Source organism: Narcine bancroftii, chromosome 4, assembly GCF_036971445.1.
Source record: "Narcine bancroftii isolate sNarBan1 chromosome 4, sNarBan1.hap1, whole genome shotgun sequence".
In the NCBI taxonomy this organism is placed as follows: Eukaryota; Metazoa; Chordata; class Chondrichthyes; order Torpediniformes; family Narcinidae; genus Narcine; species Narcine bancroftii.
Window position 1 is genome coordinate 300010055 of NC_091472.1, and position 26246 is coordinate 300036300.

Sequence of the window (26246 nt, forward strand, 5' to 3'; positions counted from 1 at the left end):
GCTTGCAGAGGGATCTGGACTAGGTGGAAAAATGGGTTGAAAAATGGCACAGAATTTAATGCCGACTGTGTGAGATGTTGCATTTTAGAAGGACAAACCAAAAAAGGACGTATTTGGTCAAAACATTAAATATCCTTTGTGAAATCATGTGCAATCTTACTATCTTTGCTTCTTACTTTTACAGGGACATGCTGACTCGAAATTCAGACTCTTGCTTTTAAATGCCTCCCACTTAACAAATGGTGATTTTCTTCTCTGGCAGTTGCTCCAAATCAACTCCATTGGGTGCTGTCTTACACGACTGAAATCTGCCTTCCTTCCCACAGTTTAGAGCCCTGTACTAATACTGAAAACAAATCAGAAAGCATGCTATCTGATGTTTCTTTACTATGGAAGGAGATAGTGGAGAAGCTTAAAAGAAGAAGAAAGCATAGATGCACAAAGGAGAAACAGAGCTTGCAAAAGAGTTGGCATACAAGAGAGCGAACATGTGAAGAGCAAGTAAATATGACAAGGAGGAAGTAAATGTTCAAGGTAAGCATATAGAGAACAAGTAAGAGAAAGAGGAAAAGAGCACACAGCTGTGAGCAAAGAAATGCATAAAGGTACAAGTGATAAAGCACAGCAAAGAATGTCCAATGGACCATGTGAAACAGTGGCCATTGGAGTGCATAAGAGAGTAAGGGCAAATGAAGGTTTAATAATAAGAATTTATGAAAGAGAGAGATAATTTTAATGATTTTATTTCTATATTTAAATACTGTAATTTATCCACTTGTTTTTTTTTAAACTTTATCTGGATTGAACTTCAAGTTGTGCTTTTACAAAGCTACTTTAAAATAAAATGGATTTTTGTGAGGAGACAAGGTACAAGATTATGTTTAAATAGCCCATTCACCAAGAAAGCTGCAATCAGATTCAATTTAGAGTGACTGGATGAAAACATCCTCTTCCTTTAGGCAGTTTCAGGTGGCCAAAACACCCCGATGTAAAGCCGCATATTATATGCTGTAGGGAGGCCACCTGAAAGCGCAGGAGGCACCTGCGAGGTGCACTTTGTAACCCTCCAGAGTGCTAGAGCACTCAGGTCCCCCTAGGCACCTGAATGTAGCCGCCTGAAAGCGGCTGTTAAGGGGATAACAATTAGCTGGCGAGCACCTGACAGCCCCCTGCCCCCCAGCGTGGGCTATCAGCAATGGCTGCGCCGACCACCCCAGCGCTGACAGCCCACGCCAGCCGCCCCAACCCTGACATCCCGAAGGGACAAGAGCCGGAGTGCGCTCCGAGATGTCTCCTGTGCAGCTGTCCCTTTCAGGTGGCCAGCGCTGCACTTTCAACGCTGCCAGCTGAACGTCCATTCCACAGGTCTGAATCTGCTTCTGCAGGCCCATTCTTGGCAGAGAATGCACCTGAAAGCGCCTTTTGTCTGCAAGGATCCACAGTAAATTAGCTTCTGTAATTAATGTTGTTCCACAGTAAGTAACTGTATTGGCAGATCCCAAGTGGTCAGAAATGCAAGCTGCTCTTCGAAATGTCAAAGACGCACCAGACCAGATGCAACTTGTTCATTGAAATTATGGATAAGATGTAATGATTATAATAAACTTTAATCTATCTCTGCCCACAGATTTGGTCACATATTAATTAAATACAAGAAAAGTATTCCAATTTCTAGCTCTGAAATTTTTCATTTTGACATTAAAAATTAAAAAGCCATAAAATGTATTGATACAAAAAATTAAACCATACAATTTAGATTAGTTTACAAATAATGTACACAACCAGCTGTGTTTAAAAGTGCATAAATACTGCCATAGTTCTGGAATTGTCAATCATGTGTTCAATTTTCCCCAATCTCCAGTATATGATATCTCTTTCCAATAGAAACATTCATAAAATCATCCTACAATTATTTTTACTCCATAAAATTATATGTCAAATATTTTGAGAGCACATCTTTCTCTGGTTCAGTGAAAGGTCAAAATAATATTGCAGCTGTTCTAGTTCAATGATCTCCTTCAATCACCCATGTTCCAAAATTACTTCTACCCAACAAAATCGGAGAACCTTGCTGTGATAACAATACATGAGAAGTTGTAACAGGATACACAGTATGTATTCTATAATTTATGCATTCAGCAGGTTGGAAGGCAGTGTTTAACAATCCAATCTTTTCTTTGCTCACAATCTGTTTTGTATTTGCTGTTTGCCATCTCAGCATCTGTACCCTTCCCCCACCAACAACTGCACTACCAGCACCAACAATTGTTCTGACCTCTATCAAGAAGACCTTCCTGTAATAAAAGACTCAATTTACAGCTGTGTCTCTTTGCAATGGGATCAGATCAATTTTCTTTCACAGGATGTAACGCCATTTACTTTGGTTTCATCAATGTAGGTTTGGAAAAAATATCAATTCTCAGCGAAAAGCTAACAAGACAATGGGAATCCTGCAGTTCCAGTTTACAGGTGACATAATGTTGAATTCTGTTCTGCAAAATATCAATATTTTTTTCAAAAAATCTGACTGAACTCAATACTTAGCAACTTTCAAAATTCAGCACGAATGTTGTTTTTAAATCAGCTAACGATTGCTATCACGGGTGATTCCAATTTTAATGTCCTGTTAAAACAAATAGATTTATGAATTTGATGACCAAAGCGCCTTGTGATTTTGTATTCATCACACGTTCTGCTCTGCCTGAGGCCATGTGCTGACATTACATGTCGCATCCAGTAAGCTTTATTGTAATTATCATTTTTTTGTGTACAACCTTTCATTATACATGATTGCTGCAATTGTGACTGCTAAAATTCAATGTAAATTACTATCTTTATCCCTCAGGGACTGAGCTGAGATTGAAGGATCACACAGATCACAGTATTGTTAACAGATGAAGGTCACTGAAAGGACTTTACTTATAAATAAAGACCCTCAATGGCTTTCCTTAGCATGTTATGTACATCCAAGCTGATAACAAGGTAAAGGGACAAACGATAAAGGGGCAGACAGTCTATAAAGCTCATACTAAACGTCTTTTTAGTGCAGTTTGGTGCATATATTTAAGACAGTATCATTTACTTGTATGTGAGGGCATCCTGTAATGTTCTATTTTTGTTCAGCTCAAAAAATGCAGAAAATCTTGTCTACAAATTAAAACTTGCCTTTGTGCAATTCTTGAGGCATAGTTAAAGCAAGGATCATTAGGAGAGAGGGAACATCTCGGTATAATAACGGTACATCTGGTTTCTCATCATCACATATTCTGAAAGTAGAAATTAAAACAGTCACAAATGTGTAAGACAGCTGAAGGTTTGTTTTTGTAAAATTGATCACTGAGTATTTTGTGATCGAAATGTCAGTACTCCTGGCCCTGTTAAATTTTTTGATTTAATCTATTCCAAATGCTATTATGCTTTTGACCTTAAACTGTGACCTTAAAGATCAATTCTCTGGAGAATTAAAGAGCATAAAAGAGTAATTACTACACAATAATTTTGGATTTAAAAAGTGGTTAAACAAATCTCTTCACAATGCAAACAATTTTAAGTAAACTTTACATCAGATGCAAGACCGTTTTTTTCCTCTAAATTGTTCTCAGGAATTTAAGAAACCTTCACTAACTGGGAGAATGTTGAAGAATGGTGAAACTGAAATGTATCTTTTGTTAGTGAATTTGAAATACAAATCCTCTTGAGGTATGAACTCTTGCTTAAAAAATATGTAACAGAGATGATATTGGTTTCAAAATAGTTTTATACCAGGTCATTTATTAAAATTACTGTTTACCAATTTAATTGATAATGTAATCCAACCAGAGATTGTTTTTCGAAACTGCTTTTGGATAATAGATCAGAGGATATGGGAAAGGTCATGTTGAAGAATCTACAAGGGCTAAATGGCCTCCTCTACTTATTAACTGTAAGTACTCAGAAATTGATAGGGAGTCTTGAGAGGAGGCAAAAGATGAGGGAGGAGGAGCCAGGAGAAAGAGTGAAAAAGAAAAAAACTATGCAACAGAACTATGTTAATCATCAAGGATCACCAACGGTTCTGAACCACCATATATAATGATATTGATAGTTATTCATCACAGCCAGGCAGGAATTGCAGAAACTATTGGATATCTTGCAATGCATAATTGTTTCTCTCAGTCTTATGAAAATTCTACATCATCAGACCAGAAAATCAATAGCATTAAGCTAATAAATGATACAACTTGTTCTTAACTTCAACAAAAATATACCAAGAAGATTTGGATGTATTACTTTAAATTTTATCATTGGGTCAGTACAAATTAGAGAAAAAATGTACAGTAGCTGGAGTACTTACCCTGAATCAACGACCTGTGTCAACCTTGTAAGTCGTGCCCAGGGATTGTACGCAGAGTCAATTCTAAAAAGACGCATGTGTATAGCAAGCACATGCAACAGCTGGTCTGAAATTTAAAAAATATATCATTTAATGTCTAACAGTGCAACATTTTCCCACTTTTTCCATGCTCTTAAAAACATAAAACAAAACTTTGTTCTGCACAAACTCTAGGATTATTATCAGGAGGATGAATAAATTATTTATCAGAGACAGGTAGGACAAATCTCAATTGTTCGCTGCACCCAGACCTGGCTAACAGAGAACACACAGGACGCCGCTATCTGACCAGATGGTTTCACAGACTGGATCGGAACTCAGATACTGGAAAAGGGAGGGGAGGTAATGTGTGATTTTCCGTTAATACTGGGTGATGCACGGACATTGAAGTTGTGTTGGCCTCCTGCTCTGAGAGCTTAGAGCAAATCTTGATTAAATGCAGACCTTTCTACTTACTCCAAGAGTTCTCTTCAGTGATTTCACTGGAGTTTATATCTTTCCCAATGCTGATTACATACAGGCACTTGTGGAGCTGCATAATGTGGTCAGTAAACAAGAGATGGCCCAGCCCAATGCCCTACAAATCTTAGACAGCAACTTTAACCAGTCTGTGTCAAGAAAACCCTGCTCAACTACCAGCAGCATGTAACCTGCTGTACCTACCAGAGGTCCCAGCACACTCGATCACTGCTATACCAAGATAAGGAAGGCCTACCGTTCTTTCCCAAGACCGCAAGTCGAATCACCTGACTGTGCTCCTTCAGCCTTCAATACAGAGCCTAAAAGAAGGGACTCTGGAGATAAGGTCAGCTCAAAAGTGGTCACAGGAGTCTGAAGAACAGTTACAGGACTTCCTCAAATCAGTGAATTGGACTCAGCTGGGAATCTGAACAATTACACCAGGGGTGAAATAGACTTTATCAAAACAGCCATGGATGAGTATGTCAGGGTTTTCCACAACTAGAAGCCCTGGATGAACAATGAAATCCAGAACCTGATGAGAGCCAGATTGCAGGCATTTAAGTCCAGAGATCCAAATCAATATAGATGGAGCAGGTATGACTTGTGAAAAGCTATCTCCCAAATGAAGTGAAGATTCTGGATGAAAATGGAAACAACAAGGGACACCTGACAGGTGTGGCAGGGCCTAAATGCTATAATCTGCAACAAAACCACGTCCAGTGAAGTAGAAGACACCAAGGCTTTGCCTGATTTGATGACAGTAACAGCAAAGAACCACCCTTCATTGGGTACCAATGACATAGATAAAAAGGAGGAAGTACTGAAAAAGGATTACTAAAGGAAACTAAGAAATAGGACAGCCAGGGTGGTGATCTCTGGTTTGCTACCTGTGCCAAGTACAACTGAGGACAAAAATAGAAGGTTAAGAAAAATGAATGTGTGGCTGAGGGGCTGGTGTACAGGACAGGGTTTTGGCTTCTTGGATCATTGGGATCTCTTTTGGGGAAGTCATGACCTCTACAAGAAGGATGGGTTACACCTAAACCCAAAAGGGGTCAATATATTGGCAGCTAGGTTTGGTACAGCCGTCGGGTGCGGTTTAAACTAATTTGACAGGGGGGTGGGAACCTGTATGATAGGGCAAAGGACAGAAAAGATAAAACAGGAAAAGTTAGGTTAGGCAGCGAAAGTAAAAAATCAGAAAGAGCAAGGAGGGTGAAAAAAGCAAATCTGAAGGCTTTATATCTTAATGCAAGAAGCATTCGGAACAAGGTAGATGAATTAGCTGTGGAAATTGAGATAAACAAAGATGATTTGATTGGGATTACAGAAACATGGCTGCAGGGTGGGCAAGCCTGGGAACTTAACATCCAGGGGTATACGATATTTAGGAGAGATCGGCAAGAAGGAAAAGGTATTGATGGTGAGAGAAGGGACCAACATGATTGACTGAAAGGATATCAACTTGGAAGATGCGAAATCTATATGGGTAGAACTGAGGAATAGCAAGGGGTGGAAAATGTTAGTGGGGGTGGTATATAGGCCTCCAAGTAGTAGTGTAGAGGTGAGGGAAGGCATTAAAAGAGAAATTAGAAAAGTGTGCAATAAGGGAACAGCTGTCATCATGGGAGACTTTAATTTGCATATAGATTGGACTAGCCAAATTAGTAAAAATACTGAGGAGGAGGAATTCCTTGAATGTTTACGGGACGGTTATCTAGACCAATATGTCGAGGAACCAACTCGGGAGCAGGCCATTTTAGATTGGGTATTATGCAATGATAAGGGACTAATCAACAATCTTGTTGTACGAGGCCTTTTGGGTAGGAGCGATCACAATATGATCGAATTCTCACTCGACATGGAGAGTGATGAAATTAAAACCGAGACTAAGGTCCTGAATTTAAATAAAGGGAATTATGATGGTATGAGACAGGAGTTGAGTAAGATTGATTGGGTGGTGTTTATGGGGGAGTTGACTGTGGATAGACAATGGAAAGCATTCACAGATCTAATGGAGAAATTGCAAAAATTGTTTATACCGGTTTGGCATAAAAATAAACCAAAAAAGGTGACTCAACCGTGGATAACAAGGGAAATTAGAGACAGCATTAAGTCCAAAGAGAGAGCATATCAATTGGCCAAAAAAAGTACCACAACCGAAGACTGGGAGCAGTTCAAGATGCACCAAAGGAAGACAAAGGGATTAATCAAGAGAGCAAAAATAAATTACGAAAGTAAGCTTGCGGCAAATATAAAAACCGACTGCAAAAGCTTTTATAAATACGTCAAGAGGAAAAGATTGGTGAAATCCAGAGTAGGTCCTTTGCAGTCAGAATCAGGGGAATGTATAATGGGGAATAAGGAAATGGCAGACCAATTAAATTCTTACTTTAGTTCTGTTTTTACAAGAGAGGATACAAATAACCTCCCAAGGATGTTGGGAAACATAGAGACTAATGCAAGGGAGGAACTGAAAGAAATCAGTATCTCTAAGGACATGGTCTTGGGGAAATTGATGGGATTGAAGGCAGATAAATCCCAAGGGCCTGATAATCTACATCCTAGGGTACTTAAGGAAGTGGCCATTCAGATAGCAGATGCTTTAAGAATTATTTTCCAGAACTCGATAGACTCAGGATCAGTACCCATGGATTGGAGGGTAGCTAATGTTACCCCACTATTTAAAAAGGGGGGGGTAGAGAAAAAGCGGGGAATTATAGGCCGGTGAGCCTTACATCAGTAGTGGGCAAAATGATGGAATCCATTATTAAGGATGTAATAGCGGAGCATATGACTAGCAGAGAAGGGATCGGACAGAGTCAACATGGATTTACAAAAGGTAAATCGTGCTTGACAAATCTATTGGAATTCTTTGAGATGGTGACAGGTAAAATAGATGGGAGAGAGCCAGTGGATGTGGTGTACCTGGACTTCCAAAAGGCCTTCGATAAGGTCCCGCATAAACGACTGGCTTCCAAAATCAAGGCTCATGGGATTGGGGGCAAAGTATTGATGTGGATTGAGAACTGACTGGCAGGTAGAAGACAAAGAGTTGGGATAAATGGCTTGTTTTCTGAGTGGCAGGCGGTAACCAGTGGGGTGCCACAGGGATCTGTACTGGGACCCCAGCTGTTCACAATTTACATTAATGATCTGGATGAGGGGATTGGATGTAATATCTCCAAATTTGCAGATGACACTAAGCTAGGAGGGGTTGTGTGCACGGAAGAGGGGATCAGGAAGCTCCAGTGTGATTTGGTTAAATTGAGGAACTGGGCAGATACATGGCAAATGCACTACAATGTGGATAAATGTGAGGTTATCCACTTTGGTAATACAAACCGGAGGGCAGATTACTATTTGAATGGCAATAGATTAAGAGATGGGGAAGTGCAGAGAGACCTAGGGGTACTTGTACACCAGTCTCTGAAGGCGAGCATGCAGGTACAGCAGGCGGTTTAAAAGGCAAATGGTATGTTGGCCTTCATATCAAGAGGGTTTGAGTATAGGAACAAGGATACCTTACTGCAGCTGTACAGGGCCTTGGTGAGACCCCACCTGGAGTATTGTGTGCAGTTTTGGTCACCTTATCTAAGGAAGGATGTTCTTGCAATGGAGGGAGTGCAGAGGTGATTCACCAGGCTGATACCTGGAATGGCAGGAATGACTTATGAGGAAAGATTGCGCAAATTGGGATTGTACTCGCTGGAGTTTAGAAGATTGAGAGGGGATCTCATAGGACAGTGAATCCAAGAAAAGCATCCAGACTGGACAGAGTACCTGGCCAAGTATTAAAAATCTGTGCTGACCAACTTACCAATATATTCATGGGTATCTTCAAGATCTCACTCCAGCAAGATGTGATACCACCTGTTTAAAACAGGTGTCAATCATACCAGTGCCCAAGAAGAGTGTAGTAACCTGCCTTAATGATTATCAACCAGTAGCACATACATCAACAGTGAAGTGTTTTAAAAGGCTGGTGTTGAAGCATACATTCCAGCTCACTTACTGTAGCAACAGACCGACAGAGCTAGTGGATGCTATCTCACTGGCTCTACACAAAGTCTTGGAATATCTGGACAGTAAAGATACATTCATCAGGATGCTCTTTATCAACTGCAGTTCAGCATTTAACACAATCATCCACTCAAAACTGATCAGCAAACTCCAAGACTTGGGACTCTGCACGCAAGTGTAATTGAATCATGGATTTCCTCACCTCCAGACCAGAATCAGTGAAAATTGGTCAGAACATCTCCAGAATCTCCATCAGTACTGAGAACCACAGGGCTGTGTTCTTAGCCCCAGTTCTACTCACTTTACGCATACGATTATGTGGCTCAGTACGACAATAACACCATCTACAAATTTGCCAAAGATACCACAGTAATGGGTTGTATAAAGAAAGGTGATGAGTCAGCCTACAGAATGGAGATTGAAAACTTGGTTGAATGGTGCACCAACAAAAACCTTGCACTCAAAACTAAAGTCCCTTTCACACTTGCCAGTGATCCCAGGAATCAAACATCAATTAGCCTTTAAAGTGGCAAGTGTGAAAGCAAAATTTGCTCAACACTTCATCTCACTCCGGGGATTGCTGGCTCGACCCTTCGTACAATCCCCAGCATCTACAGACACCGGTGTTGAGATCAGGCAAGTGTGAAACGGGCAACTGCATTACAGGCACTTCCTTTTAAAGGTAGAACAGACAAATGCCAGGGATAAACCCTTGCAAGTGTGAAAACGTTCAGTGTCCTGGTTAGGAGTGGTCCAGTGTGAAAGGCAAAACCCCCATTCCTATCCTGGGACACTGAATGGCTGCTATACTGGGATGCAAATGTGAGAGGGACTTAAGAAACTGATTGTTGACATCAAGAAAGGAAAACCAAAGGTATCCAATCCAGTGATCATTTGGAGGATCAGAGGTGGAGAGGATGAGCAAATTTAAGTTATTGGGAGTCACTATCTTGGAGGATCTTTCCTGGACCCAACACATAAATGGCATCACGAAGATAGCATGTCAGTAACCCTACTTCCTCAGGAGTTTGTGGAGGTTTGGTATGACACCAGAAATCCCCGCAAATTTCTACATAGATGTGATGGAAAGTATGCTGACCAGCTACATCATGGTCTGGTATGAAGACACCAATACCCCTGAGTGTAAAGACCTCCAAAAGGTAGTGGATTCAGCCCAGGACAACACAGGCAAAACTCTCCCCCCTATCAAGAACATTGACAGGGAATGCTGCCTTCAGAGGGCAGCGGCAATCATCAAAAGCCCAAACTACCCAGCACATGCCCAGTTCTCGCTGCTAACATCAGAAAACAGGTATAAGTGCCACAAAACATGCACCACCAGGTTCAGGAACAGCTGCTCCCTCCACCATCACACTCCTCATCAACCAACTCAATCAGGTACTCATTTAAGGATTTTTATTTGAGCACATTATTTTTTTAATTCTCTCTGTATTGCACTGGTTACATTCATTTTCTGTTTAGTTCTTTACTTGTTTACGTGTATTCACTGTGTACTATTTTTTTCCCCCACTACCAATAAGTGGTAATTCTGCTTTGCCCGCATAAAAAAGAATCTCAGGATTGTATGTGAAGTTATGCATGTACTCTGACAATAAATCTGAAAATGTGGGATTCTGCTGTATTTATATTATTTTGTCATCACCAGTAATAATTAATGATTTTCTTATTTCTGAACACTATTGTTCTGAATAAAGATAATAGAGATGTTTTCATAAATTTAAGCAATATTATCTAAATGATGCATGAACTGTTTTAAACCTGTAAACTATAAATCAGAGAGAATCATGCCAATGTGCTGTACAGGTTGAAGTTGTTGCTATTGTATCATATAGGAAGTTTGATTACTTGTTGCCTTATCAGACAAAATAAAAGCACAAATATGATCCGATAATGCTTGCCAAAATTCTAAATTATTCGTGTGGTTTCCACATTAGGCCTGGCCATCTATTTGAGAAAAGCTCCTTTTACTTTATTTCATTCCTCTTAGAACTTGCCATAAGATCCCAATTTCTTTGGCTTGGCTTCCGAAGAAAATTGTCACTTCTGCACTTCACACCCATAGCTATCCCTTCATTTAAAAAAAATTAAATCTATTTTATTCTGACATGATATTCATTTTGTGGCTTCAATGCTGTTAAGTACAGGTATTAACATAAAATATAGAACATTACAGCGCAGGCCCTTCGGCCTATGATGTTGTGCTGACCTGTATTTTTAAACCAACTTATCAATCTAATCCTTTCCTGCCCTCACCCATAACCCTCCATGTTTTGCATCCATGTGACTGTCTAGAGTCTTTTGTACCAGCCTCCACTACCACCACCTCTGGCAATTCACTCCAGGCTCCCACTAATCGCTATGTAAAAAAGTTATTCTGACATCTCTCCTGAACTTTCCTTTTCTTACCTTAAACAGATGTCCTCTGATATTTTTTACTGTTGCCCCAGGAAAAAGGGGTTGGCTGTCCACCCTATTTGTGTCTCTCAAAACCTTGTAGACCTCTATTAAGTCACTCCTCATCCTTCTTAGCTCCAAAGAAAAATACCCTAGCTCCGTTAACATTGCCTCATAAGACAGGGTATTAAATTAGAATGCTTCAAAATAATTTGTTAAAAAAATAATAAATTCAATGGGGGTATTAAATTCCTGACTTTCAACTGTAAATTATTAATGAACTAATCATGCAAAGACTAAGAGAATTAAGACAGGAGTGAACTATTAAAGCTCTCAAAATGTACTCTGACATTCAACAGGTTTATGGTTGATGTGACCATTTTAAAGTTCACTTTCCTGACCTTTTCTGATAAACCCTGATATCCTTACTGATGAGAAATCTATCTTAATGTTATATATACCCGAGGACTCTGCCACCACCAAGCCTCCACCCCTCCAGTTTACCCCAACTCTCTCGGACAAGAAGTTCTCAAGACTCACATTTCTGAATTTTCTCATGAAACATCCTCTCAGCATTTATCCTGTCATGGCTCTGGAGAATATTGCATGCTTCAGTTAGAACACCTTTTATACTTTCAAACTCCAATGAATTACAATCCCTGTCAGTGTCATGACATAGACCAGCAGCAATAGAAATTCACCAAGATAATTGTATCTTCAAAATAATAATTTTTATGAATTATTAACCACCCTATGCGCAAGTGTGTGTGTGTGTGTGCCAAATCTCAAACCATTACACTTCAGACATAATTCTAAAGAGACAATTTTAAAGTTTAGTCTTAGAAATCTTTTGTGTTTAAACTCAGAGTATTTAAATTGCTGTTCAAAAGTTTCAAACTCACAAATTCTTGTAGATTTGCTTTCAGAGGAATATTTCTTCATACGAATGACGTTTTCACAAATTCCCCTCTCTTGCATGGAGATTTCATAACTGGTATTTCACACAATGTTTTCACCAACCCAGGCAAGGGTCAAATTATTATTTCTCAACCTTTTTCTTTCCACTGTTTTAATCGTACCTAATTGACTCATTACGTGCACGGTTTCATAACACCAAATAGGCCAATGACAATTTTTCTCAAGCAAAATATTTCAGTAACAGAGCAGTGGTTCTCAACTTTTTTACCCCACTCACATACCACCTTAAACAATCCCTTAGAAATCACAGAGCATCGATGGCATAGGGATTACTTAAAGTGGTATGTGAGTGGAAAGAAAAAGGTTGAGAACCACTGGGTTAAATGAAGTGACCATTACAAATGCACACGGTAGAATTGCCCTCTTTTGACAAAGATAGAGTTGAAGTGGCTCTTCTTTATTCTCACTTTTTCTCAGTCTGCTGCAACAGCAAAAACTTCTCTTCAATTCTACACACCATCGCCACAATGACATGGTCTCATGTGCAACCTCCTGCAAATTGAAGGAACAACATCTTGTATTCCATCTCAGCAGTTTCCACTAGATGGCATCAATATCAACCTCCATTTTGTGTATCTCCCAAGATAAAGAGAACACCACAACACGAGACCTTCTCCTGAGTATTTCTGACTTCAGATGAAGCTGGTTCAGTATTTAAGATGCTCCTCTTGAACTGACGCAATCACATGATATCACTGCGGGTTTTGTTTGACGTCCCTCTCCTGAAAATTTACGAGAAAATGCTTTTGGGCTGTCATCTCAATCCAACAAGCAGAATGGCTGTGTTTGCACACAGGTGCTTTCTCAGTAAACTTCATTGTTCCAGATTTCTCTGAATTAGCAGTCAAACTGTTTCTTTGAACAAACATTCATCGTCTTCAATATTTCAATGGACAATCACTCTACGGTTTATTGCTCTGCTTTATCTATCCATAGCAGACTCAATTTCTCTGTAACATCAGAAGTACCACACCTGCATTTACACTGCCTCCAATTCCACTATTCAGGGTCCCAAATAGTCCATCCAAGTGAAGCAACGCTTCCCCTCTGAATCTATAGGGGTTATTCATTACATCTGGTACTCAGATTCAGATTTAAATTTATTGTCAGAGTACATACATGACATTACGTAAACTCTGAGATTTCCTTTTCCTGCGAGCGTGGCAGAATTACCAATAATTGGTAGTGCAAAAAAATCTGTACAGCATAAACATGTAAACAAGTAAAAGAACTGTAAACAGGCAATGAATGTAAACAACCTGACTGGAATACAGAGAGAACGAAAGAAAATCAATAAAGTGCACAAGTAAGAATCCTTAATTGAGTTTGTCATTGAGGAGTCTGATGGTGGAGGGGTAATAGCAGTTCCTGAACCTGGTGGTGCGAGTCTTGTGGCACCTATATCTCTTTTCTGATGACAGCAGCAAGAACAGAACGTGTGCTGGGTGGTATGGGTCTTTGATGATTGCAGCTGCCCTCTGACAGTAGTGTTCCCTGTAGATGTACTCAATAATGGGGAGGGTTTTGCCTGTGATGTCCTGAGTTGTGTCCACTACCTTTTGGAGGGCTTTACGCTCAGGGGTATTAGTGTTCCCATACCAGACTGTGGTGCAGCCAATCAACACACTTCCCACCAAACTTCTGTAGAAATTTGCCAGGTGTAGCCTCAGGGAGAATAGACGCAAATTGGAGGATCACTTCATTAAGCACTTTTTCTCAGTCAGCTGCAACAGTAAAGACTTCTCTTCAATTCTACCCACCATTGCCACACTGACATGGCCTCATGTACAGCTTCTTGTAAATTGGAGGAACAACATCTTGTATTCCATCTCAGCAGTTTCCACTAGATGGCATCAATATCAACCTCCATTTTCCATTAAACCCCCTGCTCCGGTCTCTCCCTCCAACTCTCCAGATTTCCTTCCTTCTCCATTCAGAGAGCTATCTTTCATCCCTCTGCTCTTTCCCCTATTGCCTTTGAGCTTTCTTCCCCTCCCACCTACGAGCCAGTACTCCCCCTTTACTCCCACCTTTTAAATTAATGAATTTAATTTTATAAATTTTTTGTTGTCATGAACACAGGTATCTAGATCCACTTACTAAATATTGCCCATGACCTATCCATAAATTATCTTGGACTTAATAAAGACGCAAGCCATCTGAAAGGTGTAATGACTAAATGATTAGAAACTGCAATCATTTTTATCCCCATCTTCACTGTGTTGAGGTTTTGCCTCCATTTATAAGGCAACTGCCTTATTTTTTAGCAGTTTTGAAGTGCTCAGGCCCGCAACATCAGCTGCACTTTGCTTTCTATAGATGCTGGAAAACCTGCTGAGTTTCTCCAGCACTTTCTGTATTTATCTGGAATCATCCTGGTGAATCTTCTCTGAACTGTTATGAAATAATATCTTTCTTCAATTAGGAAGACTAATATTGTTTATAGTTGTGATCTCACTAGTGGTTTGCAAAGTTGCTTTTATAATATTGAAAAAAACTCTCTACGTCCATTTCACAATTAGAACCAAAGTCAAATTACAAGCTACAACTTAACCTCTTAGTAATATTAAAATTTGGTAAGAAATGCTAACCACAAATTATAACAGTTCATTGCCATTGTATAGGAAATTTTCAAGTTATTAAATCACCAGCTAACATAAAACTATCGCAAAAGGTGTTTCGTGACATTTTCTTCCAGATTCTAAGACACTATTCCCTTAAGACATCCATAAATTCCTGAAATAATGTAAATAGGATTGTGGAATGGGTGAATTCACTGTTAGATGCCATTAATGTAATCCCAAACATAAATAAAATTACAAAATCCTGGATGGAGTGATATCCATGCAGTGGACGCAATGTACCGATATCCTTGTGCAAGGTCTAAATTACCAGCCTCTTTTCTCCCGCGTGAATAAATGTTAATAATTAATATATTTAAAAATTGAATTTGTTTTTATTTTATTAGGGGACTGGGTAAACATGCATCCTTGAGGTGAGCCGTTGTTGATTGTCAGTGAGAAGGAGATGCTGTTTCCAATCGTACTGACTGTCGTCTTCCAATGAAGAAATCAAGGTAGTCAAAATTGTTCATGTAAGTTGAGTCAATTTTAAAATCAATGAAGCAATTTGTCTGAAGCGAATAAAAACCTAGATTATTTGTTTAGTACCAATTAATATAGAATGCCACAACAGAAAAGGTAATGTTAAATAAAAAAAACATTTCAGTCTGCAAAGCTAGCTTTGTTCATAAAGTTGCCCTTTATTGATGAATCCATTCAAAATATTAAAAAATGCAAGGATAAATGGAGGCAAAACCTCAACACAGTGAAGATGGGGATAAAAATGATTGCAGTTTCTAATCATTTAGTCATTACACCTTTCAGATGGCTTGCGTCTTTATTAAGTCCAAGATAATTTATGGATAGGTCATGGGCAATATTTAGTAAGTGGATCTAGATACCTGTGTTCATGACAACAAAAAATTTATAAAATTAAATTCATTAATTTAAAAAGTGTAAATACACCAAGATCAGGTTTCTTACCTATCTTTTTCTCTCATAAACTTACTTTTACAAGTTTGAAAAAAAAAAAATTTTATAAAACATATTTTATATACTACTTGCATTTTAGAAACATTCATCAGAACTTCCTGCTCAACTCATACTGTTGTGCAATACAGGAGTGTCACAAAGCTGGTATGTGGAACTCTATCTTTCATGTACGTACTTCCAGATCAGCAGGATGGAAAACTAACCAAAATAATTCAAACACGTGAATGCTGCTATGTCAATTAGTTCTTGCTCTTCTTTGTTTGGAAAATTTTATTTATTATTTGTCTCAATACGAAGTATAAATCAATAATATAGTAACTTAATAAACCATACAAAATTATACAATAAATTTTTTATTTTCTCCCCAACCCCCCTCCCCAAAAGAAAGAAAAAAAGAAAATATTTATACTACATTAAAAATATTGTTAGATAATATTAATTGAATATTTTTTATAATTACTCACTGGGAAGGCTGGACATAGTGGAGGATGTGGATGGATTTTTATTCATAAAATCCATATATGGTTCCCAAATTTTATAAAAGTTTCCAATTAGATTCCTTAAACTGTAAGTAATTTTTTCTAAAGGTATACAATTTTGCATTTAAATATGCCATCTGTCTATTTTTACCAAATTCTCAATTACTGCTGTACATTTCTTTGCTGTCGCTATGGCTAAATTTACAAAATTTTCTTGATATTTATTATCCAATTTCAATTTTATATCTTCTTCATATATATTCCCAAGTAAAAATATTCTTGAATCTTTATCTTCATAACTTGTCCTAACAATACACTCAAATCTTTCCAAAATTGTTCCACTGTCACACAGGACCATATCAAATGTAAAAAGCTCCCTATTTCCTTGTTACATCAAAAACACATCTGGATAATTAAAATCAAGTCCATTCAATTTATGTGGAGTATAAATTGAGTATAATAGATGAAGAAAATTATATTGAACTATTTGATATCTAGCATTAACTGTATTTGTAACACTCTCTTGACACAATTTTGACCATATTTCCTCTTCGATTTGAAGACTTAAATCTTTCTCCCGTCATAATTTTCATTTATATAATTTTTTTTATTTTAGTTTCTTGTAATTTTATATACATATTAGTAATATGTTTCTTGATAATAAATGTATATGTTATTATACATTCAAATTGACTTTGTTTTGGGAGTCTCAAATCTGTTCCTAATTTCTTTTTTAAATATGATTTTAATTGATAATATGCAAAAATTGTATTATTTTGTATATTATATTTCTTTTAATTTCTCAAAAGTTAAAAAGAAAAAGAAAAACAATCCTTTATCTTCTGTATACCTTTACTATACCAATTATCAAATAAAAAAATATTCAAAGTGAAAGGAATAAGTTGATTTTGTTTTAACAACATTTTAGGTAATTGATAATTTTTAATCCCTCTCTCCATATGAATCCCATCCTATATTTTCAATTCATCTTTTAAATTTGGTACTTCAATTTTTCCTTTAAACAATTCACAACTCCATTTACACAAAATTTGTTCTGGGATAGTTTCTCCATTTTATTCATTTCAATCTGAACCCAAGCTGATTTCTCATCCATTTGATAGCAGGAGGACAAAAATCTTAATTGAGCTGCTTTAGAATAATTTTTTTAATTTGATAATCTTAGTCCTCCCTGATCAAATTTCCATGTTAATTTTTCAAGACCAATTCTTGTCATTTTACCTTTCCAAATAAATTCTCGTATAATTTTATTCAAACTCCGATAGAATGTTTCTGGCACATGAATGGGTAATGATTGAAATAAATATTGTATTCTTGGAAAAATATTAATACAATTCACCTATCCTATATACTTTATTGGTAAATCTTTCCATCTTCTCAGATCTTCTATATTTTTTAATAGCGGTGAATAATTTAACTTAAATAAATTATTTGTATTTCTGTCAATTTTTATTCCTAAATATTTAATTGCTTTTTTTTTGCCACTTGAATTTTGTCAATCTCTTACATTGTGAATAATCCATATCAACCATAGGCATTATCCCGATACTAACCCATATTCTATTAAACTCATATTCAACTTATTCAACGATATTTCTGGTCTTGTTAAATATACTACAACATCGTCCGCAAACAAACTAATTTTATGCTCTTTATAACCTATCTCAAATCCCTTAATTTCTTATCACTTCTAATTATTTCTGACAATGGCTCTATTGCTAATACAAATAAGAAAAGGTGACAATGGACAACCTTGTTGAGATGACCTTTCTAACAAAAAAGTTTTTGATATTTGTCTATTCATAACCACTTTTGCTTTTGGCTGATCATGTAACACTTTTACAGAATTTACGGAAGTATTTGGAATCCCAAATATTTTAAGTACTTTAAACAAAAAAATCTCACTCCAATCTATCAAAAGCTTTCTCTGCATCTAACGGAATGCTAATGCTATCTTTCTATTTTGTGCTACATTTATTAAACTTAAGAATTTAACTATATTATCTGCTGCTCTTCTATTTTGAATAAAAACCCAGTTTGATCCACATTTATTAATTTTGGTAAAAATTTAGCTAAATGATTAGCTAATAATTTTGGTACAATTTTATAGTCTGCATTCAGTAGTGATATAGATCTATCTGAAGAAGGTTGTAGACAATCTTTCCTTTTATTCAGAATTACTGTTATTAATGCTGTTTTGAAAGATTCTGGTAGGTCATGTACCTCTTTCATTTGGACTAATACACCCATTAATACAGGTATTAATAATTCCTTAAATTCTTTATAAAATTCTGATGGAAAACTATCTGCATCTGGTGCTTTATTATTCTGTAATGATATTAAGGTCTCATATGATTCTATTTCAGAAAAAGTATTAGATAATTTAAATTTTTCATCTTTATCTAACATAGGCAATTTAACTTGTCGCAAATATTCTTCTATTTTATTATCATCTTTCCAAGATTCTAATTGATAAAAATTGGCATAAAATTCCTTAAAATTATCATTTATTTCCTGCGTTTTATATGTAACTTGGCCAGTACTTTTCTTAGTAGCAATTATTATTCTAGAAACTTGCTATGCTTTTTAATTGCCATGCTAGTACTTAATGAGCTCTTTCACCTAGTTCATATTTTTGTCGTGAGATTATATCACTTTGTAAGTTTGTATTGTATTAAATCTTAACTTCTTTTGATTCTAACAATATTCTTTTCTCATTTTTTTTGCACTTGTATTTCTTTTTCCAACTGATCCACCTCTTTTATATATATTCCTTCTTTACTTTTGAAATATAACTTATTATTTGATCTCTTAGATATGCCTTCATGGAATCCCATATTATAAATTTACTCGTTACTGAATCATTGTCAGTTTCAAGAAAAATAATTATCTGTTGACTCATGAAGTAGCAAAATTCTTTTTTCTTCAGCAATGTTATATTTAATCTCAACCTATAACCTTCCTCCAACAAAATTGACAAAATTAAAGGTGAAGGATCAGATAAAACTTGTGCTTGATATTCAACCTTTTGCACTCTAGATTGAAGTTCTGCAAAAATGAAAAACATATCTATTCGTGAATATGTTTTATGCGGAAAAGAAAAATCTCTTTCACTTGGGTGAATTCTTCTCCATATATCCATTAATCCCATATCTTTCATTAAATCTATTGCTATCTTAGCTACTTTATTTTTCATCATTTTATCACCTGACCTATCCAGTTTAAGGTCCAAAGTAAAATTAATATCTTCTAAAATAATTTTTTCCCTTGGCATTTGATAATTGCAGAAAAATATCTTATACAAATTTACCATCATCTACATTGGGTGGATATGCATTGTTCTGAATAAATCTGACAATTTACCATAAACTATCTCCCTGCTGTATCTACAATTGTGTCCAGTATTTTCACTGGTAAATTTTTATTTATCAGTATTGCTATACCTCTAGCTTTTGAATTAAATGAAAATGTCATTACGGTTCTCTTTTTTACGGTACCCAATCTCTTTTAATTTTTCATGTTCTTTTTCTGTCAAATGTGTTTCTTGTAAAAAGGCAATGTCTATTTTTCCTTTTTTTCATAAACACTAGTAAATTTTTTTGCTTTATTTGATTCTGTATCCCGTTAATATTAATACTAATAAAATTCAGTTTGCCAGCCATCAGATCTCTTTACTAAATGTATTAACTATCCATCTTTCCACTCCTGACCCTCTCATTTTTACAACACTAATAATACATTTCTTAATGTTCTTGATCGATTTAGGTGTATTGAGAAAAAGAAAAGAAAGAAAACCAATAAAAGAAAAAAAACACCCCTCCCAAGGTGTACATTATTAAAATTACATCTTTAAAACCCTACTCATGATTCCCTAGAAGTTAGTCCTTCATTTCCAACTAACTCTCTCGAATTACTGAATTGTCTCTTGTTGCATTACATCTATATAATCTTTACCATTTACAAATTTTTGCTTATTTATAGATCCTTCAGGTTAAAACTTTCCTCCCTAATAATCTCTCAGAATTTTTTTTTTAATGTTTTCTTTTCTCTCTCTATAATCATTCAGTATTATCTCTCATTTCAAACATCACTCACTACTTGTCTCTCTTTCTCAGGCAATGAGTCTGCAAACCTTTGCCTCATTGGGTTCTGTAAAGAATCTATTTTTCCCATCTGGAACAAAAACTTTCAATACTGCTAGATACCATAGACAAAGGCATAGCCTTTCTTGCACGACAAATTTTTAACAGCACTGAATTCTCTTTTTTAACAAATCAAAACTTATATCAGGGTAAAATAAGATCTTATTTCCATTGTAAATTAATGGTGATCGTCCTTCTTTCGCTTGTTTCTCCGCCAGTTCCAAGATCTTTTCTCTCACTTCATAACGAAGCAATTTAACTAATATTGGACATGGACTTTGATATAGTTGTGGCTTCGGCCATAACACTCTGTTAGCTCTTTCAATCTCAATATCTCCTTGAAATGCAGTTACCCCAAAGGACTGCGCAATCCAACACTGCAAAAACTTTTTCATTTTCTGAACTTCATTGCCTTCAAATCCAACATTTTTATATTATTTCTTCTACTAAAATTTTCTAAAATGTCAATTTTTTGAATTAGTTAATCTTTTGTTGCAGCCGCTTCAGCTTGAATTTTTTTCATCTGTTCTTTAACATTTTGAATTTCAAATTCATTTCCTTTAATTTTTTCTTCCACAACTTCAAATTTCTTATCTACTTGCTGCATCATTCTTTCCACCTTTTTTGTAAAATTCTTATTTTCAACCATATTCTCATTACACTTTTTAACTTCTGCTGTTAATTGTACCAGAGATTGTTGAAAATTTTCCATATAATTCTTTATTTCAGATGCAAATATATAATCACTCTTGTCTTTCTACCTTCTTAGTCATAGCTCCTTGTTCAAGATGTAATTCCCATTCTTCTTGGTCTTCAAAATTGCCCCCGTTTTTCTCTGTGTTCTACACATGCGCAACTCCTTCCTTATCTGTCTCTTTTTCTTGTTCAGTATCTTGTGCAGTCAAAGCTGTTTTTTCTTTCTTTGGTAACATCTTGTGTCATTTATTGGATTTTCAGACAACTTTTCCTTCTACCTTTTTTTAAAACTTCTTCAACCTTTATTAACTTTTTAAACATTTTTGGAGAGAGAAGAGATTCACAGTCTAACCCACGTCATCTCGTGACACACCTCTAGTTCTTGCTCTTCTTGATTAATGCAAGAGACACAAGAGACTACAGAGGCCGCAATGCTAGAGAAAAAACATAAACTGCTGTAAATTCAATACACAAAAATTCTGGAGAAATACAGCAAGTCATACAGCATCCATAGGAAGTAAAAGGGGTAGATAGGTTCCAACAGGCTACTGGTGGAAAGGGATGAGTGGATGAGAGAGTTGTGGTAGGAGTGATCCCTTCAGAAAGTGAGGAGAGGAGGGAAGATGGGTCCCAAGAGGAACATTTGTGAAGAATATCAATTCTTGATTGAGGTGATTCCTGAAGTATACAGTTGTGTACTTTGCATTATAGTGGGTGTCAAAACCCTAACAATTATTTCTTTGTCAGTTTTTGGGTTGGCTGGCTAATACTAATCCAATACGAAGTGGCATTTAAAAGTACAAAGGAGAAGCAAGAGTACATCTTTGGCACTTAAGATCTTTCCTCCCTGATCCCCATCCACAACTCAATATAATCACTAGACGTTATTAAAGGCAGACCTAGCATCCATGGAACAATACTAGAATAATCAAAACGAGAACTAAGTAAAACTGTTTAATAACAATTTTAGTTTACATATGGGACAATATTATTTTAATTGTTAGTTTAATGTTAACAAATTGACATTAATTGTGTGCAAATGTTTAATATTTCTCAATATTTGTGAACATTATTTCTTTTTATATTCTATTTAACAAATTCTTATGCACATATTAGCTTAAAATCAAAGCTATGAAAACTGATTTATTATCAAGTGCTCAAGAGATGTCTTTTGCATATTTCAGTATCCCAGGAGTGGAACACTGCTGTTAAAAAGGAATGAATGCCAAATCATTTCATTCTCATTTACTCTGTATTCAGGAAGCAGGTGACAGCAATCAATTGCAGTGCAATCTTGATCTTCAATTATTTTTAAAGCTGCTGGAGATAATTACAAGCCTGAGGGACAAATTGTCAGATGACAACTAGGCAACTCCAGTGTCAAAAGAGTGGTGTATATTGATAGACAATAATTTTGATATTGAAGGGATGTGAACATTTGTCTTCAAATTCTCCCAGTATAATTTGGATCTTCCCACATGTACAAGAGAAATGCAGTATCCTTCAGATTTTTGATCCATGCTTTGAATGAAGGATATTTTGAGAAGCACTAATCAAGGGCATCACATTGATTCCAAATTCCCATGTGCCAGATTTATTGACCCAGAAAAACAAGGCAATCAAACATAATAAAAGGTAAATAATTTTTTTTTTAATTCACAAGGTTAGCTATTTTCTTTAATGTTCTGATGCAAAATTCTATTAATTTCAATGTGATAATAACCATTCTATCAAGTACATTCAAAAAGTTGTGACCCCTGTATAAAGAAATGCATGCAGACCCCCCCCATCTGACCTTCTTCCCTTTCTCTGGACTGCCCAAGGGCCTACTCAACCTAACAGCTAACCCAATTCGAATCCCTTTTATTAGCATATAATTAATTAACTCATTGCATCACAATTCACACTAACCCTCTCTGACTGATCAAAATCTTACTTTTTAAAAAAATCTCCATTCAATCTCTTTTCCCTTTCATTCACTTCTTTTATCTATTGTTTTCCATCACTAGTATTATTCTCGTGGACTTACTATTGGACAAAGAACATGGACATTGTCCACTTATAGATTTAGAAAAAATGCCCGAATCAATTGTCAAAATACAAAATAACAGGCATGACCTTTAAAGATAAGTGTTGTAAAATAGGCTTATGTTTTGTGCGGTTTAAAATAAGTGATATGATATAATGAGATCACATGGAATGTAGCATTATAAAATGTAAAATTATCAGTATCAATGGAGAAGCAAAATACATATGAAGAGACCATTTTATCAATGTTGTCCTTCAAAGACATTTAGTCCTCTAAAAGTTCATGGCCATACTGTGAAGACCTAAGGATGTTTTGATCTTTAAGTATAAGAGCAATGGTGGGGTACTGCATCTTGTTTGTGTCCACTTAATTTAGGATGAATGTTATTACATCTCAGCTAAGTAAATTTACCTTTGGAATTGGACTTTTGTGAGTACTGTAAAGCAGATAGCAACTCAACAAGAAAACAAGGCTAGAAGGCACAGGCGGAAAGGTAGATAAAATTAAATAGTTACAGCAAGGCAACAAATTTTGGTTAGAAGAATAAGAGATGATATGCAAAAGATGTCAATACTTTGGTCCATTGAGTCTGTTCTACTCTTTTCCTTTCAACCCTATTCTCTTGCCTTCTCCCCTTTGACACCTTTACTAATTAAGAGCCAATCGATCTCTGCATTAAATATACCTAATGACAGCCTCCATGGTCACCTGTGGCAACTAATTTCACAAATTCACCATTCTGGCTGATATAACTTCTCATCTCTGTTCTAAAGGGACATCCTTTTATTATGAGGCTGTGCCCCCAGTCCAGACTCTCCCAGATTGAAAATATCTTCTCGACATCCACTCTATTTAGTCCTTTCAATATTCCATAGATGAAAGATCCCCCACGCCCCCTTCATTCTTCTAAACTCCATTGAATATTCAAATGCTTTTCATACCCTCATTCTTGTAAACCTCCTCTGGAATATCTCCAATGCCAGCACATTCTTCCTCAGAAATTGGGCCCAAAACTACTCACAATGCTCCAAACATAGTCTGACCAACGTCTGATAAAGTTTCAACATTACATCTTACCTAATTGACTCATTATGTGCACGGTTTCAATGATGATTTTTCTCAAAAATATTTCAGAAACAATGATTCTCAACCTTCCCTTCCCACTCACAAACCACCGTAAGCAAACTATTCTAATCACAGAGTACCGATGGTATGTGAGTGTAAAGAAAAAAGTTCAGAACCACTGCTTTATATTCTCGTTCTCTCCAAATTAATGCTACCATTGCATTTGCCTTCCTTACTATGACTCAACCTTTAGGGAATCCTGCACTACAACTCCCAAGTCCCTTTGGACCTCCACTTTCTGAATGCTTTCTCCATTGAGAAAATAGTCCTTCTGCCAAAATGCATGGCCATACACTTCTCAACGCTATATTCCATCTCCCACTTCTTTGCCCTTTTTCCCAACCTGTCCAGGTCATTCTGCAGACTCTACTTTCTCAATATTACCCACCCCGCCACAAACTTGGTCAGATCAACTCCATCATCTAAATAATTTACATTCTTCTTTGGCTTGGCTTCGCGGACGAAGATTTATGGAGGGGGTAAAAGTCCACGTCAGCTGCAGGCTCGTTTGTGGCTGACAAGTCCGATGCGGGACAGGCAGACACGGTTGCAGCGGCTGCAGGGGAAAATGGGTGGGTTGGGGTTGGGTGTTGGGTTTACAGCATGAAAAATAGCAGACCCCCCAACCTCTTTGAAACACCACTGGTCACTAGCAGCCAATCAGAAAAGAGACCCTTTATTTCCCTCCTTTGCCTTCTATCAGTCAATTGATCTTCTGTTTTATTTAAGCAGCCTCTTGTATGGCACCTTGACAAAGGCTTTCTGAAAATCCAAGTAATTCACTTATTCTGACACTAGGCCCTTTTATAGTGAAAATTAGCAATTTGTAAAGACAGATTTCCTCTGCCTTTAAGACGCTCCACTCACCTCCATAAAAGATCCAATTGAGGATTGGCTGGTCCAACTTACTCCACGTTCCCTCCGCCTGGTCGAAGGGGGGGTGGGGGTTAGTGTCAAAGGTGGAGCGAATTCACTCCAACTCCTGCATAAAAGGATTGCTACTGAAAATGGCTCCAAACAAGTAGGTAAGATGATTGACATCACGCTGACAGCCCCATTGCCCCACTGCGCTGTCACAGAGTGGCCGGTGGAGCTGTCAGGCTGCACTTGCTCACTCTGCCTATTCCCTTACACTATCCCTTGGACCAAATGACGGACTCTGCAGGCTCCTGTTGACAGCACCACTTCATTCAATGCTGAGTGGATGCTTGCAGATTGCATGAACTGCACAGCGGGGCAGGGGGGCCGTCAGGCGGTGGGGAGGGGGGCTGTCCGGCGGCAGGTTGGGGGACTGTCCGGCGGCGGAGTGGGAGACTGTCCGGCAGCAGAATGAGGGACTGTCCGGCTGCAGAGTGCGGAGACTGTCCAGCAGCGGAGTGGGAGGACTGTCAGGCTGCAGAGTGGAGGGGCTGTCAGGCAGTTGGGTAGGGGGGCTGTCAGGCATCAGGGCTCAGGCAGCTGGGTGGGGGCTGTCAGGCAGCAAGGTGGCGGGGCAGTCTCAGGACAGCCGCTGCTATGTTTCACATCCTGCCCCCTTTTGCCCTGGGAAGCCAGCATACTGCTCTGGGCTATATAAAAGGACTGTGCCATCCGTCTTTTCCATCCCCTGCAAAAAAAGGTAAATTCTCTCTTTAAAAAAATTCTGAACAGCCAATAACACAGCTTTTGTGCATAAAATCCCCTACTGACTCTCAATTTGTTGAAGGGCTCAGGCCCGAAATGTTGGTTATCCTTTACTTCCCATAGATCCTGCTAATTTTCTCTAGCACTTTTGTGTATTCCACTACAATCCCAGCATCTGCAGGCTTTCCTGTTTAACCCCTTCCACTGACTTTCCTCTGTCTATCTTGCTCATTGCTTCCTCAAAAAACTCCAAATAGATTTTTCAGGCAACATGTCCCGTGAAGGAAACAATGCTGACTACAGCCTATTTTATCTGATGCTTTCAAGTAC

The 26246-nt window shown here is 37.3% G+C and overlaps 1 protein-coding gene and 1 long non-coding RNA gene across 5 annotated transcripts in view; one reads left to right on the forward strand and one right to left on the reverse strand.

The window, feature by feature from the left end:
• The window catches only part of ubr3 (ubiquitin protein ligase E3 component n-recognin 3), a 293785-nt gene that overhangs the window by 51329 nt on the left and 216210 nt on the right, over positions 1-26246 (reverse strand). For all 4 annotated transcript variants that reach the window (XM_069935677.1, XM_069935678.1, XM_069935680.1 and 1 more), the window contains 2 exons: positions 4334-4439; positions 3166-3266 (listed from right to left, as the gene is read on the reverse strand). In XM_069935677.1, the coding sequence (XP_069791778.1) occupies positions 3166-3266; positions 4334-4439 (207 nt within the window). The remainder of the gene's footprint in view (positions 1-3165; positions 3267-4333; positions 4440-26246) is intronic.
• LOC138762158 (uncharacterized) lies at positions 231-25463 on the forward strand. The gene is made up of 5 exons (XR_011356796.1): positions 231-534; positions 2399-2469; positions 2846-2982; positions 15219-15344; positions 22324-25463. It is a non-coding gene; the product is annotated as an uncharacterized lncRNA (long non-coding RNA).